We start from the raw sequence: 21176 nt of genomic DNA on the forward strand, positions 1-21176 counted from the left end.
TATGTATGTCTATGATTAAGGGGTATTGTAAATATTTATTACTTATTAATCTTTCTAAGAAATTTTATACTTAACTTTCAAAAACAATTTCCTTTTGCTAGTATTTGAATATCCAGTATATATATATATATTTGCAGTGAAAAAGTAATTTATAATTGGTCTTGTTTACCAAGAAGCTGATTTGAGAAATTTTCTAATAGTCTATGTGGGCACTTGTAATATTTGATATTAAATATGTTTTATTAATATATATTTTCATTCTTAAAAATACAGAAGTGTAGCAATGATTTTCCTGTTATGAGAGTAGTGATAACGATTGAAATATATTATGAAATTGACACAAATTCACACTGACAAAGGAATTGAAAAAAGCTACGTTACTATGCTATAGCATTGGAAGACTGCTTCTCTTAGGGAAAAATGCATTCGTGGAGGATTCTCCTTGTTTTACATCACACATTTGAAACTAAATAAATTTTCAGTTTGAACTTACCATCTTCTTAACCTGGTATCAAAGTTGATTTCTATACTCATTTACAGGCAGAAAGTGATTTATGTCAAATCCTTCGAAGGCTAAAGGAGGAATGCCTTCATGGCAGGTTTTTACAGAAACCTATTTTACATTACAGATAATGGAAGAGGAAAATTTTGAATACACTAGCAAGATATTTCGCTGTCAAAGAATGAACTTTGTTGCAGTTGCAACAGATCAGTAATGCTTATACACAATGCTTGATGATAAATAATCTTAGTTAGAAAAGTGTTTAACAGCAGCTGGATGGTTCTGTGTAGTAACTGCAGAATGGCAGCCAGTCTGTTCAAATTATACTGTTTCTAATTCAAAAGCATTTTAGTGTAGTAATGAAAAGGAAACAAAATTTTTTGTTTATATGGAATCATAATTGGATTAGAGGAAGGAAAAAAAATCTCTGCTTTCAGGAATTTTAAAGATCCAGATACTAGATGCTCGCACTGATAAATAACTTATGTGATTAACATTCAACAGATGTCCATCTTCACTAATAATATCTTGACTAATAAATAATATCACTAATAAATCCTTAGTGTTATTAGGTGAGAATGAATAGTGAGGTTTGTTATAAACAAAGAAAGAAATAATTTACAGGCAAGCATACTTATATAAATTCTTATTAAAAATTAAGCATACAGATTACTGATGCTTTTCTCCCAAATGTTTCCCGACAAAAAATTTACATTAAAACCAATCAAGACTCACAAATGAAATATAAATTTATTATACCACAATTTGTCAACATCAGTCTAACATATAATTTTCTATCACATTTTTACAGATCTTCAGAAGCAATAATTTACACACAGACTAAAGCAAAATTACATGATATCCATTCTTTATATTTGAAATTTAATTCAAAATATGAAAGGATATGTTAAGTAAGATGACATTTTAAAATATTTGGGAGCATTTTTTATATATTACAAGTCCTTTTTTAATATAAATACTTATAAAGCCTCACTAAAATACATTTCGTAAACATAGATGTATAAGAAAAATCTGCACACAAAATATTTTTTTTCCCTAAATTAAAGCTTTTTATACCATTTTAGTATGAAAATAATTTATCACAAATATAAACTTAAATGCATACAAAATCATTAATAGAGTAAATTGTCATGTTTTATTTACAAGATACATAATTTCTTACATTACAAAAACTCAAAACATATACTATACACTAATATAAATAAAACATTTGGTTATTAGATACTTTTATGCATATTTAAAATTTGATGATAATGACATTTTACAAGAGGAGAGCATTACAAAAAGTAATTTTGTTAGCTGCAAGTACTTCTGATATAAAAGAATGAAAAGCTCCAGTTCAAAAAGTTCTTGTGACGCAATATCAATGACCTTAAAGAATGTATGCAGTATTTTTGTTATGTATATTCACTATTTACATTGATCAGAGATTCAGTCTGTTCATAATCTATATCACGTACCCTACAAAAAATAATTTTTAACAATGAGTAGGTTAAAATACACTATCATTCCATTCAGAAACTATTAACAGAAATTATGAACTGAATCAGACAAGTTATCCAAGTACTTAACTTGGCCTTCATTTTGACAAATACTGGATACAGACATATATTTCAAATTACAAAAATGCTTTTCATGGTGTAAATATTCATGCTTTCACATTTTCAAATTTAAAACAAATGATTTTGTAAAAAGTTAGAAATCCAACTTTTTATATGGTCTCCTGATCCTATAGTTACATTTAGGATATTTGCATGCTCATAAAAAGTAAGGCATAAAATATTCCACTTTGCATACCACAAAAATTGACATAAGCTTTTAATTTCCAACTTTGGGATTTTTTATGTCATTTTCGACCTGCCTTGTAGGGCGGGTTAATAAATGAATCAGAATAACTGGAGCTTGATTTCACTCTTAAATGTCAATTTACTGACATTCATTTAAGATTTACTGCTGTGTAACATTCTTTACTTCATAATTTTTTTACAAATGGAATGCCAAAAGTATAATCATAAAAGTAATTTACAAGTCTTCAAATGCTAACATATATTAATACTCTTGAAAATTTTTATTACTGTGAAATCAATAATCACACAAAAAATATATTAAGCTAGAAGTATTTTTCATTAATGCAAAGAATGTTACAAGCCTGTAATTCACCAATACTGAAGTCTACCTAAAAAAACAAGATAAGACAAAAACAGTTACTGAATTGAGCCTGCAGAACTAGCACTTTTTCTTTTTCAGTACTTTAACTTGACCCCAGTTTTGGGGGGGATTTTTTGAATTGGCTATAATCGGATATTGTTGTTTAAATTATAATCATTTTAAATTAGAAATGTAAATAATATTGTGTGAATATAAAACTAAGAAAGGTCTGATGTCATAAAATGTCATCAGACCTTTCTTAAACTAAATGAGATGATAAACTAAAAAGTCATGTCTGATGATAATTTCTACATTATGAATGATTTTATTAAAGATGTAGTTGTTTTCCCTAGCAAATATTCAGAATGTAATCCAGCATCAAGAAAATCATCAAAGGGGAAAGTCTTGAAGTTTTTTGAGCCATTATATTAATTGATTTAACACAAATTGGAGTATATACTAGTTTTATTTAAAAGACACACAATAAGGTTCTTGTAGAAAATGAAGTAGAAAAATCCTGAAAAAATTCACGAGTGATATACTAGTCAATACACAACTTTTGAAGGGTAGTGCGTTTCAATTATACAACTTTTATTTTTTCACTCAATTCTTATGTATCTTATGATCTACGAGCAACTGTTGCAAATGGACTTATGTGGATATGGTATATGAACACAAACACACAAAGAGGAGAAACATTTTTAAGTAGCAACAACTAAGCTTATAAAATACACCAGGTTAGTCAGAGCAAACTTTGCTACTTTCTTGTTTTAGATTCTTATTCTTGCAAAAGTTTAATGCTCCTGTTTCAGTTTTTTTAACAAAGTATACAGTATGAAGCATAAGCTTCACTTTAGTGCATAAAAGAGTTAACGTAACTGGCAACGTAAATGGAATTCAAATAGCCCATAATAACAGCATTATTTATTACCCGATTAAATGCATTGAAAACCAAAACTAACTCCTTTTAAATAAAGATTTCATCCTGAATATTTCATTTGCTTTCTGAACTTTGGCCTTCCACATCTTTTACGAGTTCTGAAAATTTTTGTAGATCATTTTAAAACTTATTACTATATGTCTTCAACAGCATTATTTTGTTTATTTTATAAAGCTTAACAAGGCAATTTACTCATGCAATTCAACAATAGAGCAGCAATATACTATGTGGATATACACAGAATAGAATTTAAAGATAATTGTGAACTTTGTGCAATATGGGACATATGCAGTGAATGGCATTTTAATCTACTAAGCTCTTTTTTTAAGATCTTCCCTCATATATGGAGTACATATTTTCTCCTCAATTTTCACATGGAAATATTACCCAAGAGGGGATTAAGTAAATACAAGAAAAATATGTTATCTCAAAGGCTAATTCTACTTAAAACAAATATTCAAAATATGAATGAAAATTCACGGGCATTAGCCTTACCAAATCATTCATCTAAAAAACACACATCTTACCTTTGTTTTTTCCTAAAACATAAATTGACTAGTTTGTTGACACCAACAAGAACAGGATCCCAGTTTTCATAATGTGTTAAAAATGCAACAGCAAAGAATGACAAAAACATTGGCATTGTTCCCAGGAAAAATGGCAAAGGGTAATCAACCTACATATACAAAAGTAAAAATTGGATAAAATTGTATCTTATGCCAAAACATTTCAAGACTTTGTTACATAGAAAAAAGAAAAGAAATAAATTTAACTTCATGTTAACTAGCTTAACTTACTCTACACTGGTGCCAGACAAAGGGAAAAACTCTTATCTTTGTGGAACCATACGACTGATCTAAATTCGCATTAATTAAATACATACGTATCTTTAATGGTAAATTAATTCAAGTTCAGATTTAAACTTATTTAATTAATATCTTGAAAAATGGAGAGGCATAAATCTTCTCTGATGCCTTCATATAAAATCACAACTTTTGTTTTCCACAAATAATGCAATTCCAATTATCACTGATTTCCACAGAAAAAAGTACTGTATTTTTAAACCACCACAACTAAACATACTGAAATTCCCAGCTTTTTACAGACAGCCACAAACTCATTTCCATTAACAGACAACATCAAAACACTATAAAAGAGATACATAAATCAATCACCAGCTCCATTAAATAACAACAATTCAACAAATTTATAGTTCAAATATTATTTCATCAGCATCCTCAGAAAACCTTCTGAATAAATGTAGTTAATACATGTGTTTACACTGTGTTTTTTACAAACACGCCAAAGTATAACTCCATGTTTCGAGAACCTTTGAGTAAAACAAATTCCGTTGACTGGATAGCCCACCAAATAAATATAACATTACAATCAGGCATTAACAAGTAACACATTTATTAGTTTTTAGATTAAATAATAAAAAAAGAAGGAATAACTGGCCAGTTCCTAATAACCTTTTAAAAGTAGCTGCATTTTAAACTGAGTGACATATAAAATGCCCTCTCAGATAATATGAAAACTAATTCATCTCCTTATATTTAGCAGTTTATTAAATTCCTTAATAAAATCTTCTATAATAATTAATTCAGTTATACTTTCTCTCATGATAATTTCACTTATCTATTAATTTACAACATACTTACAATTAAACATAAAAAATTCTGATTGCCATTTAACATTAAAAATGACTGATCAGTTATCTTAGGACTTAATACAATTAAATAATAAAAAGAATTGCACACAAAAATAATCACTGACAGGTTCCACGGCATCTAATTCACAGGGTTATAATGAAAATGACTGCCCTCAGAGGAAATTCTTGTCAACAGACACATTGTTTTTCTGATCTAGACTATGAGTGAACTGTGGGGACTTAAATTTTCACTGTTCCATTCAAACAAGCAAAATTAATTCTAGAAAGGCAGCAATAGCAAATATATCTTAGAAACGACTTACCTCTACTGAAAGTGCTAGCTTGCAGAAAGTGCCCTCGATGACACAGGGTTGCACTGAACAAAGTTTGAAATTTACAGCCAATTCTCTTCACTAGACATCAGACCAAAGGCCTGCTGGCAAGGCAAACTTGAAAATCTTAGCCTGTCCAAGAAATGTGATACTCATGGCCACTAGAGAGGGGTCTAGACTGCTCAACACAGGCAAGCCTGCGGTTACGGAAACTGGCTCAAATTCCTTACTGCTTTTACTCACTTTCAATTTCAGCCAAATCTCTGTGCAGATACCTCGTCTGGAGAAATCAAAGGGCCTAACCTGCTTGAGCACATATGCCCACAGTAGGCAACTTCGCCTCTTCTTAAAGAAACAAACCAAAATTTGAATTCAGCTGCTATGCATCTTCTGATGAAAACAGGCTTTCCAACCTGCTTACATATTACAGGATGAAAGTGAATGAATTTTATCCTTTTTTCCACAAACCTATCCTGGTTTGGTTTCGTTTATGTATTATGGCAAAATTTCGAGGGCTATGTGCCTAGGGGAAGGGATACCATCATGAAGAACGTTCTAAGAGAAACTGGCTCATATACATGTTACACATGAGAAAAACCACAAAAACATCCATGCAGCCAGCCCATTCGCGGGATTCGAACCTCGAACTAACTACCAGTGCTCAGCAACTTTACTGCTCGGCCGCTGGTGGGTCGAAACCTATCCTGAAAAGCACTGCTGTTACCTTGAATCACACCAATGAGTCACTAAAGCATGAGAAACAAAATTTTACACTCTATCTTTTGAAACACGAAAACCTCATTTCCCTTCTTTAATGGCCATCAAAGAAAAGTTTGTCGTCTTTCCCTTCAAAAAAGCAATTTATTTTGCAAACTTGAGACTCTCCCATCTTAAAACAACAAACAGCCCAAATGAAGAAATAGCAATATCCATACACTGAGCATTGTAAAAACTAATTTTTTTTCTATTCCCAAAACAAATGTCCAGGAAAAACTCTCTGTCATGTTCTGACATGATAATCTAAGAACTAAGAATAATATAACTAGAGCTTTTAACTATCAAAATTAATTCCCACAACTAGTGTAAACAACCTCCACTGAAACCCTTAATGCAGAGTTAATGAGACTTGCAATAAAACTACATCCCACCTGAACTGGGGAAAAAAAACTTTCGTGAAACAAACATTTTGCAGTTGAACAACCTAATCAATACAGTAGAAGATTATGTACCAAACAATTTACAAATCAAATACTAGTCAGTGATAAACATATACATGACAATTTTAAATTTACATACAAAATAATCGGAAAATTATGCAAAAAATTTAACTACAACTCAAATAGTATAAAAAATAATCAAACAGCAAGATTGAAGTGTCATTACTACACTTAATTACTAACTACCTTACCTAACCTGTACACAGAAAATAAAAACTAAATACATGTGAGTAAATAACACATGCTTTAGCACCATAAGTCACCAGCAGTCAACACTAAACCAAAGAAGAAAATGAAGCAGAGAGAAAAATGCAAGAATCAGAATTCTCAACAATTTGGCCAAAAGAATCTCTGGCACCACAAGAAGAAAAAAAAAATTAGACAAGCTTAACTTGAAAACGGGAGGTGGAAGATTGAACTAACCAAAAAATTCTTTAAACTTTTACCAACTATAAAGACAAAAAATCTGAAACTAAGCTAAATCTCGGAAGCATACACAGCCCCTAGTGACAACCCAGTTAAATGAAATCGAAAAATGATAGTTCCTTAAGGAATCATTGCCAAACACTTCAAAGTTGTACTCAAAATTAACAATCAAATCAATTAAAATTCTGAAAGCTGTCAAAGGAATAAGCCAAGACTGAACTGAAGTTAAGTTAAAAAAACAACTCATAGAACATAAAAATTATCAACAGATAGACTTTTTCTCTGCAACAACTTACACCTTAACTCTGCAACAAGTTCAATCAAAAACTGAAATTTAGTAACTATTAAAACTCAAACTTGTTAATCAGATAAGAATCAATAAGAGTAATCAGAAGAAATCAGAATTAATAAGAGTAATTATCCTTTAATCTGATTTAAAGTCAAAAATAAAACATCTCAATCCAAGTCAAAAAAAAATTCCCACAAAAATCACATTTTTTATTCTTGTGAAACAATAAACTTGACACTTCTTACTGTTTAACAATTTCTCTCTAACAATAATAATTACTCACAAAATCCACAAAACTTGATCTATCTCATTAACCACTTAACTGTTTTGCCCAAACACCATTCGAGAGTCGCGAAAAGGGACATTTTTATTTTCCTGTACACCACTCGGTCAGTGTATTTTCCTACACAAATCCACAGATTTTCCCAGCCTTTTTCACATTTTTTACTTTGCAGTGCTTCTAATAGAGGTCTCTAATAGTCCAGAAGAGATTGGATTGTAAAATCAGTTTAAGGATAGGTGTTGCTGCTTTTCATTAGACCAAGAAATTCAATGAGTTTGTTTGCATGTGTTCAGTGCATTAGGCTGTAAGAATAGTATTTCTTCCCAATTTTTGTCATGTAATAAAAGAATGATGGATGACACTGAATGGCTCATAAAAAATATAATTCTGATATTGGATAAGATAGCGAATCTGAATTTTCTATAAATGATTCTGGTAGTCCTGAAAGTTCTTTACCGTAATTCTCTAGTGATGATGAAGAAACAGACAGTTCAGATGATCTAATACAGGTTCAGAACTTTTGTGAAAGGAATACTAGTAATCCTCCACCCCTGTCAGGATATACTTTCACATTTATTTCCTGTAAAGTGATTGTTCCAGTTTCGCAGAAAAAAGCCAACTTTAAGTAAAAATGCCTTAATTTTGACGTAATTTAAAAAATATCATAAATTAATATATGCAATACTTGTAACAGTTTTTGACTGCTGATTTGAATTCATGTAATTGATTAAAATACAAAATTGTTTATAAAAAATATGCTTATTTTGGTCACAATATGGAAGGAAAATGAAACAGTTAAGTGCTAAATCCTTTCGAGATGGCGTGCCTTCGTTTAAGATGTCCCATATGGACGGATGGGATTCAAGAGGAATCATCTACAGGATGGGAGGTTTCGCATCGTTAAGCAGTAAACCACGAAAAAAATTAAGTCCTAATATTGTAATTTTTGGTACTATTTTAGATTATTACTTCAGGTATTATATATGTTAAAATGAGCATTTAATAATTCTTTTCCTTTACATGAAAATATGAAAAACAAATTGCTTACTTAGAGAAATAATTTTTGGAAGTGCTATTCAAATTATTCTGAAGTTTTAATTGACAAAATGCATAAACTTTAAAATTAATTAAAAAAATTACAAGAAAGACTATTTACAAGAGAAGTACTAAAATCTTTCACAGGAAGTAAAAGGTCGACACTCAATCTCTGATAAAATGTCCATATGAGAATCACGAGAGATATTGCTAACTCTGGAAAATGAATCATCATTCTCCTCCATGTCACTCTGATAAATAACCTTTCTCGCCATAATAAACTGAAGTAAAGGTCTTCCGAAATAAAAGCGGAATTACGAGAAATATAAGTGATAAAAGCAATGCAAAGTGTAATAGAACCCAACACAGTAACCCTTAAAGACCCTACATAGTAGGAAAAAAGAATAAAAAAAGGATTCAAAGGGATATCAGAACAGCGGATGTTTACATCACGTGGTGAGTTAAAGAACGGAGCAACTCAGTTTGTTTACATTATGCTTTGCTTCCTCCTCTGTAACAGCTTACACCAATGTTATACAGAATGTGATCAAACTAAAGGTCAGGATCCTAAAACCATATTTAGTTCAAATGTAATAGATCTAGGATGCCATATAGTTATCTTTGAAACATGTTACAGCTCAAAATTCATACATGTTTCACCTGTCCCTTGCATTGTTCTCCAGTGATGCGTTGGGTGAACACCCGGCTGTGAGAGATGTTTGTACGGAATGCATATATGGGACACCCAGCCTGAAAGTTAAAGGCAATCACAAAATTTCACTCAAGCTGATAGCCCAAACTCAAGAAAATCCAATTTTGTATATCCTAACTGGTCCAAGCAGCTTTACAATTCTAACTAATCTTAACTTAAATAAACATTAACAATTAAAAAAATTTCTGATTTTTATTTCATTTCAACTGTACACAAAGTCCCTAAATTCTACTAACAAACTTAAGGAGTTAAAAATTCACTATTTCAATAAACATATAAAATGGCTGTGTGAGGAATATAATGCAAAGAGCTAGGTGTGCAGAGAACATGATAAATCAGTTCTACTCAAAAATATAAACAATACTCACATAAAATCCATAAACAATAAAATTAAATACATAAATGAAAAAGACACATTTATAGTAGTCTACCAGTCGCAAAGTAACGGCACCAATGTTACATAGGAAAAAAAATTAAATTATAGCTCTTATATTGTGAGGCCTGGATGATTAACTCCATATTAAATTCAATAAATATATAACTTCTACAATAAAGAATTTAATTAAAAATTCAAATTTAATAACTCTACAACCTGAAAATAAGAAATATATATTTTCTACTGTGACTTGGTATTCAAAATCAAAACTCATGTTTTCCACATATAATACAATATTAACACAATATCAAATTTCATAAGAATCCTATAAATCATCACAAACCACATACACGATAATTTTCATACAGCTTAGTTATAGCCACAAATTCAATGTGTTAATACACAGCTTCACAAAAACACAAAGAAATATCTACACATAATTATCAATCCATCCAGTTCACTTTAATATCAAGATTTCAAAATAAATCATATAAAAAAGTAGTTAGTACTTTTGCATTGTGTTTTTATAAATAAGCCCAAGTAAGTAAATCTCCAAAGTTTCTAAAAACTTCCCTTCGAACATGCAAAGTAACCACAGTAGACCACCAAATCATAATAACACGTACAAGATTTAACAATAAACACATTTATTAATTTTCTCAATGTTAAATAAGCATTCATGTAACTAGGATAATGAGCCAAACCCTACTGTCTCTTAAAAGTACTCACATTTTAAATTGATGAACATACAGCTGCCCTCTCTAGAATTAAAAAAAAAAAGCCTTATGCATCTTCTGACATTTAGCAATTTATTAAATTAAACCCTTAATAACAAATTCTATAATAATAAATTCACAGTGATACTCTAACTCCTCTTTTTTTTTTTTTTTTTTTTTTTTTTAATTTCATCATTTTTATATATTCCAGTCTTCACAAATTTAGGTAGTTTAAAAATTAAAACTTCTATACATTTTAATATTTTAAGCCCTCTCAAATTTTCCATTAATTACAAAATTAAAAATTTTTTGTACAAATTCATTTAAAGTAAAAGAAAACTATCCTCCTTAACCCTCTCAGTGTTATAGACAAGAAAATTTGCATAGAAGGCAACTTGCATATTCATTACACATGAAAATTTCTGCCAGCTTTTAATGCATCAGATTTCAAGCTGAACGTAGATTGGAAGAAAAGGAATCAAGGTACAAAAGTAGGAGAGTTGTTTTTTAATTATAATCAAGAAAATACCATTTATTCATGACATTCTGAGCAACTTTGAAACTTCAGAGCTAAACTTCTAAACTTGTAATGCTCGGAGGGTTAAAAACAAATAAAATAGTATTAAAAAAATACAAAATCAACTCACAGTTGACAGAATACTGGTCCATTTTACTATGACATGCTCATGAACTGACAGTAAGTTAGGTTCAACAGAGAACAGCTAGACTCCAGAAACTATGACATGCTCATGAACTGACAGTAAGTTAGGTTCAACAGAGAACAGCTAGACTCCAGAAAAATACGGCATCGCATCCGCTCCAAGCAGAGCAAAATGTTTGAAGAATCTATAAGGACTTTTTGGAGCTTTCTCAAACTGCGGCTACTCAAAATCCACTTGGACAAAAGACCCTGGATAACCTAGGCTGGACAAAATGGGTTCCATTCCAACCAATATTTCATTATGATATGTACCTGGAAGGTATCTAATCAAACTGATGAACTTCCATAATGTGTTGGTATTTTTAGAATGACAGCTTCTTCACTTTAAATTTTTTTATCATTTTTACTACTTCATCTTACACAAAACTCAGCTTCTGATAGTCTAAAACAATCATTACACCACCTGCATCTTAGATGACATATATTTATATCCAAGTTTTGGTTTGGTTTATTTAATTATGGCAAAGCACTCAAGGGCTATCTGCCTCGCATTAGGGAAGGGATGCCTTCATGAAGGAACTGGCTCATATACATCTTACACATAGAGAAAAACATGAAAATGCCCATGCAGCCAACCTGTTTGACAGGATGCAAACCCTGGACCGAATTACCAGTGTTCAGCGACTTTCCCCTTGGTTGCGTGTGGACCCATTAATATCCAAATGCAATAATTCAGTAAAAAGTTTTATAAATCATGATTCACGTAGATACTAGTATTACAACAGTGCTCTCAAAATCTAAAATTTATGAAGTAAAACATTTACACTGATTACAAACAAAAAGCAGCATTATCACTATCTCTCTCTCAGAAACTGATGATGCAAATATGAAAATTTATAAAAGAAACTAAATACTGCAGAAAATGATAACACTTCACTCACAAATAGCAGCAACTTCATTCACAAATTTTATGTTAGTTTAGTGAATGTCACAATCATTCAGTTACACGGCTCTAAATGCACTGTGTGCAAAGACATTCTTATCTTTTCTTGTACTCTTAATCTTGGAAAAACTGAGATTCAAATTTCTAGAAAGTTATTCTGTTCAATGATGACATATTATAAAATATTGTTACTGTGATTTATTGCAATACTGATAAAGTACCTAAAATACATATTTTTCTAAGTTTCTACATTTCAGTGGTGAGTTGGGAGGGGAAAAGCACTAGTAAGTAATGTAAGATTATAAAACTTTTACGTTCTGCGGAATTTCTTCTAAAATCACAATGTTGGCAGTTTGCCTTAAGTAATGTCTACCACAGATAATATGAAAAGTTAAAACACTTTATAAGTATTCTCAGCCCTTTTCACTATATGCACATTTCCATTTAGATTTCTTTGGTCACTATCCTTCACTCTGAGTAATGGGGAGATGCTAAATTTGAAAATACATGGCAGATTAGCAGAATTTGGCTTCATAATTAACAAAAAGTATAAACACAAAACACAAGTGGTATTCATGAGTTAAAGTAACCAAAGTCTAGTTGACAACAAAATAATTCCTGATAATACTAGCTAGCTAAAGAGAAAATATTTACCTTCTTTAAGAATATGTCAAAGAATATAGTAAATGGAATAGTTAATGACACAGATAATGTTGCTATCAAAGATGATGTTAGGAAGCAGCCCCTGGGGAAAAAAATTACAACATTTAACATTGAATCGAGAACAGCCCACAGCAAGATTTACAAATTCATGTTGCATACACCTGCCAACTTGGGAACATGAGTACCAGTAAAATTTCATGAATCTAGTGAGAGAAGAGACTTTAACAATCTATATGTGTATAGGAAAAAAAAAAAAGCCTTATCATTTACTTTTATAAAATAATTGTATCAAAATATATCACTACTTCTTAAATAGTAATAACTTAATGAAAGCATATTTGCATATTAAATTTAATTACACAATTATATTTGGATCATTCATCTATAATAATAAAAGCAAGTGTAATGTGTCTGTCTGTCTGTCTGTCTGACCGAGCTCTCCAGCCAAATCTATCGCACGCAGGGACCTGGAATTTTTTATACGGAAGCACAAAGGGGCTGGCCACCAGACCTCGAAGCCCGATTTTCGATTTTTGAATTAGAAAAATTTTAAAAAAATTATTTATAATTAATTAATCACGGTTTTTTTGACTCACTGATATTATTATTTGTTTTCAAATAACGTTCGATTGTAACAATTGATTTCTTTATTCTAGCGTTAGTTTGCTGTTTTGACGATACATTAAATCGATTAATTACAATTCATTTCTTTTTTGTAGCTGTGGGGGGGGGGAAGAGAGAGAGACAGTCTACATGTCCTACACTACTATTCCTGCGCTATTCACTTATCTGCATTTTCTAAATGCACGGGCAACGCCGGGCGGGTACACCTAGTTAATTATAAAACTACTTTAGGAGCACTTAGCTTCAATTTATTTTCAAGGTTTTGAGACAAGTGAGGCTTCTGGGCTAAACTATGCAGGATTTTTTATATGAGCTTACATACAGATTTTTAGACAATAAAATTATGCATATTTTCACTTTCGAAGACCAAAATAAACACTTATCAATTAAATTTTGAAGAGGCTAAAACTTATGTTCAGCAGTAATCTCTGAAAATAATTGGGTGATATGTATATTTTATGCACAAAATACAAAGGTTGGTAGATATGGAACCCACATCACACTTTATATGCAAAGTGATCCAAAAGTTGGTTAACATTTAAAAATCGAATAATTCATTGAATAACATATAGAGAGAGATAAAAATTAACACATAAAGCTTGAAATGACATGAGGTATTATAGAAATCATAAGTACAAAAATTAATTATAAAAAATGGCCAACAGATGACACTGGACAGGAAAACATCAATGATGCCACATTAGAATCCAGCTTAAAGAAGGGAGGAAATCAGATACCCTAGTGATGACAGCACCCTCCACTGCTATCCATACAAAATTCAGAGATGTCTTAGACTGTTGTGATGTGGAAAATATATGCAGTGGGGACATTTTCATAAAATAGATGAAGATGATGACTTGTTGTTCAACATTTGTAGACCAGCAAAGCCCATTTCTGCTCACTGCATCAATTCCCACAATTTCAGAATTTGGGCTACTAATAAACCTAGAGCTGCTCAGGAAGCCCTGCAACCAGAAGAGAATATCAGGGTGTGGTTTTGATTTACTGCAGGATCATGCCCGTTTTCTTCGAGGAAGTGCAGTGTCCTGCTTCTCAAATTGTAAGCCTGTTGGGTGTGCAGTAAACTGATACGTTACAGGATTACACTAAATCTAGCCTGACTGATAAACACCTGTTAGATGTTATGACTTTTATGCAGGATGGTGCACCACCTCATACTGCTACACATGTGAAAGATCTTTTGTGCCCATTGTTGGTAAGGACTTTGTGCTGAGACACCACTTTCATCATGCTTGGCTTTCCAGGTCCCTAAGATTTCAGTTACATGATTATTAGTTATGGGATTAGCCAAAGCTGCAAGCCTACTGTGATTGTCTGACCTCATAAGGGACGTTAAATTATGCAATATGACAGTAATTTCTAATAATTCTTACAGCTATGCTACACAGTACTGTATACAACACTGTTCCTCTGTTATGGGGTGGTAGTGACTTGTCAAGCACTTGGAATAGAAAGATTGTCATTCACAACAGATGAACTGTTAGGCTAATTACTGCTTTGTTATTAGATAAAAACACTTTGTGCTGACAATTTTTGTAAACATTTTTAAGGGTTCAGTTTCAACAAAATACAATGCAAATATAGTATCTAAAATGAGTCTAATCTTAAATGTTTAAAACTAGAAAAAAATCATGAAAAATTCAACATGAAGAGTTAAACTCAAAAGTTTATGAAAATATTGTTTAATAAGTTAAATGCTTCAAAGAAATTCTACAGTGTAGAAAATATTGAAAATTGTTCCTTACATAGTTACTTACCAAAGCCAAAGTAACTCAGAAAATACAGTACCAATCAATCCATTGCACAGTAACAATAACCACTGGTGTTGAGAAGGCCACTGAAATTCTTCTACTTTTGTATAATGCAAGAAAATAAATCCTGGCCACATTAATAACAGATTAAATAAGCCAACAAAACCTGTTTGAATAAAACCATATTTACTATAATTAAGAAATATTAATTAGAATATACTAATATTTCAATAGACTCTTAAAAATTATTTAAAATACCTATTCACCAAAATACATCCACTAACATAAATAATAAATACAAATTTATCAGAAACACTAAATTTCATATTTAATAATTAAAAACCTATTCCAAGATATATGCATACTTCTAGTTGGCAATATTTGCTTCGATTGCAGTATCAACAAATACAGAATATCTAGTAATCATTGCAATATTATTTGATAAAAGCAATCTAATTTTTAGCAATTTATATGAAATTGCTAATTCTTAAATCTTTTTTCCTGAGTAAAATAACGTGTTACACCCAAGAAATCGCATAAATCTTGAAAATACAAACTTTCATCATATTTTGTTCCAGCGCTCCAAGATGACACTGATAGATACAGTATCAGCTATGCCCATTTTCAAAATTGGATATGTCTATTCTTTGCAATTATTGCAGAAATGACCTATTTAATTTTTTAATTTCATTTACATATTCAGAATTAGCATGCTATTAATCCAGAATTTAGCAATGGATTTAAAAGGTTTTATTTTTGGCCTTCAAGTATACGTATATGTAATCAAACAAATAAAAGATCAATGAATTTTTGAAATTATCTGAAAATTGCAATACACGCAAACATTACAGATTCAAGTAATAGTTTCTAGCTTTTAAAAAAAAATTATGCAAAATGAAGATAGAAGTAAATAAAATCAATGTTATTGGGATAAAAAAATGGTTTATATAAAATACTTGAATACAGAGTTTCAGCAAAACCTTTTACAATAAAAATACTTTATTAAGAAATCTGCTAACATTTTATTACATAAAATATGACTTTTTTAAAGCCATTTTATTTGCAATTTTCCAAAATTGTACAAAATTTTTTAAAAAAAAACTGCATTACTGTACATAAAAATACTAGATTTATCAAAATGAAAATAACTTTTATGAGCTCTGGAACAAAAAATGAAAATATGAAAACTCTCAGCATAAATTTGGTAAGCATACACTGGTAAATACATTAAATGCACAGAATATTCAGTACTTACAGAAAAGTAAAGTACCTGATTTTAACTAGTTAAAAGACCTGAAATTTAATTTATTTTCTAACAACAAATTAAAATTATAACATACCTTAGATTTACAAAAATAATGAAATTTTTTTAATTACAAAAGTTAATTAAAAAACTAATTACAAAGTGAAGGTATTAGACAAAAAGCATAGCTTTGCAAAGAGAAGACAGAATTTAACAGAACAGAAATTACTTACCAAAAAACATAGGAATATCTAACATTTCTTCACTATCCACTTTTCTCCTCAGCAACACAACATAAGCAGCATAAAAGAAGGCTCCAAGAATAGACCAAACAGCTCCAGGGGGAAAGAAATTTTGCATGCCTTTATCTTCACTTGATATTATTGATACTCCAACTATGCTGCTCATAATTATTAGAAAGAGAAAACAACACTTTACTATATACACATAAAACATAAGAGTAAAACCAATTACATATACTAAAAAATTAATTTTTGAATGTTGAACAACACTAATGTCACGTTTGTATACTAATAACTCAGCTTCCACGAACGTCCTCTGGCGGAAGAGACAAAAAGTAGTTAGTTGAACTGGTGACGCATCTAACATCAGTCGCAACGACAGACCATCTCAGTATATATTAGAAACATAATGGTTGTATTGATTGTAACTTGTAAATATCCTTCACATGTTAATTAAAACTTCTTAAAAAACGTTTATAGCAGTGTTCTGCTGTGAATCGAATTTCAGCATAAGCATGGATATCGAAAGGAAAGCAAGGCAGTTCAGGGCAGCCCTTTAGAAGGTAAGTAAATTTTCACTTATCTATTTAATGATCTAAAGATTTGAATAGTAAAAAGTTGATATAATTTTTAACATTTTCTTATACTGCGATTTTTTGTTCATGATTAGTAATTTTAGACATTTTATTTTAAATGTCAGTTTGAGAAAATTGTGGAGTGGGTAGATAAAGATCTATCGAAAAGAGTGAATTGAAACTCAAATGTACTGTTTAGCAAGCCAAAACACCACTGGAAATGTTTATGTTTGGCAAGGAATTTCTAGAACATTTGACACTTGAATCCAATAGGTACAGGTAGCAAAATGAAAATCGTAGCAATCATAGCAGTTTGAGAAAATTGTGGAGTGGGTAGATAAAGATCTATCGAAAAGAGTGAATTGAAACTCAAATGTACTGTTTAGCAAGCCAAAACACCACTGGAAATGTTTATGTTTGGCAAGGAATTTCTAGAACATTTGACACTTGAATCCAATAGGTACAGGTAGCAAAATGAAAATCGTAGCAAAATGAATTCAATCAAAATGGATGAAATTAAGGTATTTTGGGGGATCTGTATGTACATGTCAGTTGCAGATTTACCATTTAGAAGATGGTAATGATCACTGCAAACAAGGCAGGAAATGATTTCAAATGCAATGACCGTAAATCGGTGGGAAGAGATTTGTATGTATGCTGTCCACTGTAGTGAATAAAGTGTAGCAATTATTTCAAATGAAATTTGAATAAAATTATTTTTTATATTATTACTAAGGTTATTTTAAGTAGAAAAAAATACAAACATTTTCGTTTAACTTCTCTAGATTATTTGTATGCAACAAAGGGTTAACTACAGGGCGAGAGGACATGATTATTAACACTTTTACATTTTACCAAATTATCAAAAACACGCAGTTAAAAATTCCTAAAACAATGCAATATCACACTAAAGAGATGCATCAAAACATTAAATAACTATTCTGAAAAAGAACACATTTTTAATCTGCTACTAAGCACAACATCATCATTTTGTGAAGACTTTTGCACAGAGAAGTAAATGGTTAATCCTACAACATGTTATACAACTTCAATAGTCACCAAACTACTAAAATAAACATTTCTAACAGTAATACCTAATGTACATGTATGTACAAATTATGTACATATACAAATGAAAAAAATGCTACAAATGTTTTAAAAGATAAATTACTTTCAAAGCATAATTTTGTGAATTGTTTCCATTCATTTTCACTAAAAATATACACAAAGAAAAGTATGTAACAAAGGAAAAGAGATAGGAACACCTCAGAAGAGATCCTCGTATTCTTAAAATAAGCAGTGCACTACAGGCAATATCTATAGCCACTGCTTCAACACTTCAGGCATTTTTTATCAGCATGATTTAATTCCATGATGCATACAATTACAATAGTGGACACGACAGGATTCCCACTGAAATTCAACTAATTTTACCTCACTGAATTGGTTTTCGATGACCAAAATAGAGCAGTTAACCTGATTACACATAATGAACTAATTATCAAGTCAAGTATAAGCAAATACATAATTTTACATGTTTATGACAAAATGCAGGGCAATAATTAAGAACATCATGAAATTTTAATTTATCAGACTGATTACCGTCAAACAAATATATACGTAAGAAATGTATAGGGGAAATATGCATGTAAACTACGTTAAGGTACGTTGGGTTTTAAAACAATATTAAATTCAAGGGGCTGTTAATTTTACAAAAGAAATTTAAATGATTCCTATTGAAGATTTTTTGGGTGTTTTAAAATAAAAATGATGAGCTTAGAAAAAAAATTAACATGACATGATTTAAAAAAAATTAAATTAACAGACATTTATTACAAGGTGTAGCAATGTAACGACAATGTAAGACTTCTGAACAGAGAGTTAATAGTCACTGTTAAGGTAACTAGCTAATTAAAGCTATGAAATGATAGAATTGCATCAAATATGAGAGCCATGAAAAATTCTCTGGAAAAATTTGAACATTACAAAAATTCTTAATTTCCATCTTTTAAGAAGGTTCATTTTTGGTCACTAAGTCCTATTTAAAACTGAACTTTGTTATTACTTGAGATGATTGATCTATACCTTTTTTAATTTGATTCTTTGGAAAAAATTTCTGGTTTTTTTCAGAACTTTAAAGGAAAAAGTTTATATTTTCCTTGGGTTTTCTCTGATGTTTTTTTCATTTTGCCAATTTTTCATAAATTCCTGAGATTTTCTAGGTGAATAAAAATTTTGCAAGAAGAATAATTGGACGAACAGATAAAATGAAACACATTAGCACAAGAAGATCATTTAAAAAAAAGAATTTTGTTGGTTTTCAAGTCTATTGACAGGTCAATATTTCATTTCAGTAAAACATTTAAATCAAAAGTTAAATTTAATTGATTACATATGCTTTCAGCTACTGTGAAATACTAGATTCATGACAGTCAACAACTATCGGTTAACTACAGTCATGTTATAATACAGAATCTCTGATGCTATGTTCAAATCATTTTCCATTGATATATACATCACTTAATGGAAAGGAACTGCAGTAACAGCAGGTGCATTTAATTACTATATCTACAATTTGTAGCTTGACTTCTAAGAAATGCGATTTGTTTGGTAAATAAGAAAACAATTTAAAAACTGTTCTTTAATGTATAAGAAGGTACTGGGTAGTTATAATTAGTGACCCTATTCAGATCCCCCGTAGAACCCGTTCTGCTTATCGGATTTTGATGAAATTTGGTATATACGTTATATGGACCATGGGGAAAAGATTTATGAAAAAAAAAGTTCAAATTTTGACCACCAGATGGAAATTTTCAAAAATTTCTTACACAAATTCGTCAAACATATAAAGAGACTTGCAGTCACAGCCAAAAAAACATTCTGCATGCCTTTGTCATTGTTAATCATGTCCTTACAGAAGAATTATGAAGCTCTACTGGTAAAACTCTTTTATCAGAATGCCAGCAATAGCTTAGCTGCATTGCGTGAATAGCATCGGTTAAAGGAATTGTGAAAAGGGCCCATGTCAAACTATTTTTTTAATTGCAGAAATCGTTTTCCCATAGTCCGCATAACATATATACCAAATTTCATCAAAATTCAATAAGTACAACAGGTTCTAGAGAGGTCTGAATAGGGTCACTTTAATTATAACCAACCTGTATAAAGCTTAAAACAAGAAAGCATTAAATAATAATTATAACTCCGAATATTAGAATTTTTCAACAGTTTGTTTCTGGCAGAAATTCCTACAATTTCAACAGTGTTTCATATTAAAGTGGGGGGGGGGAAGTTATGAATCAAAAACAGAGTTAAGTAATGTCATGACTGAAAGAAAACTAGAAATTTTTTAATTTAGAAAATGCAGATTCAAAGAAGTTTTTTTTTTTTTTTTGGCACATATTTGTCAAAACAAAATTAAAATATAACAGATTTTCAAAAATGCTTTACATTCAGCAAAATTAACAGGATGAAGATAACTACTTACCTCATGGCAACTGCTAAAAATTTTGAAAGTGTAAACCGATCTCCACTGTTTGCAGGAAATATTGATGCCAATATAAGTGTGAATAATCCTGATGAGCATGATAAGATATTGACTATACCTGCTTCAGTGTTTGACAGTGCTTCTTGATAAGAAAGATTACCCAAAAACCACTGGAAGGAAAATTTTAGCAATTTAAATAAGATAAGTAACAGCAGCATTATAAGAGTTACTTCCGATTTTCATATTATATATGTTCTAGGAAGGATAAATTTCATGAAAATTTTACTTCTAAATAGCTTAGAAAAGTATTTGTTAAGT

General features: G+C 30.5%; 1 protein-coding gene across 3 annotated transcripts in view; it reads right to left on the minus strand.

The window, feature by feature from the left end:
• Positions 1 to 1226: 1226 nt before the first annotated feature.
• LOC118190091 (solute carrier family 35 member F5) overlaps positions 1227 to 21176 on the minus strand; it is a 54370-nt gene continuing 34420 nt past the window's right edge. For 2 of the 3 annotated variants that reach the window (XM_035360788.2, XM_085809870.1), the window contains exons 9-14: positions 20859 to 21028; positions 16788 to 16954; positions 15318 to 15477; positions 12907 to 12997; positions 4139 to 4287; positions 1227 to 1984 (exon numbers count right to left, since the gene is read on the minus strand). In XM_035360788.2, the coding sequence (XP_035216679.1) occupies positions 1921 to 1984; positions 4139 to 4287; positions 12907 to 12997; positions 15318 to 15477; positions 16788 to 16954; positions 20859 to 21028 (801 nt within the window). In that variant the 3' untranslated portion in view covers positions 1227 to 1920. The remainder of the gene's footprint in view (positions 1985 to 4138; positions 4288 to 12906; positions 12998 to 15317; positions 15478 to 16787; positions 16955 to 20858; positions 21029 to 21176) is intronic. The other variant, XR_004758355.2, reaches the window with a different exon arrangement.

Source organism: Stegodyphus dumicola, chromosome X2 (assembly GCF_044657685.1).
Source record: "Stegodyphus dumicola isolate Sdum_Otavi_A_Nest chromosome X2, ASM4465768v1".
Lineage (NCBI taxonomy): Eukaryota > Metazoa > Arthropoda > Arachnida > Araneae > Eresidae > Stegodyphus > Stegodyphus dumicola.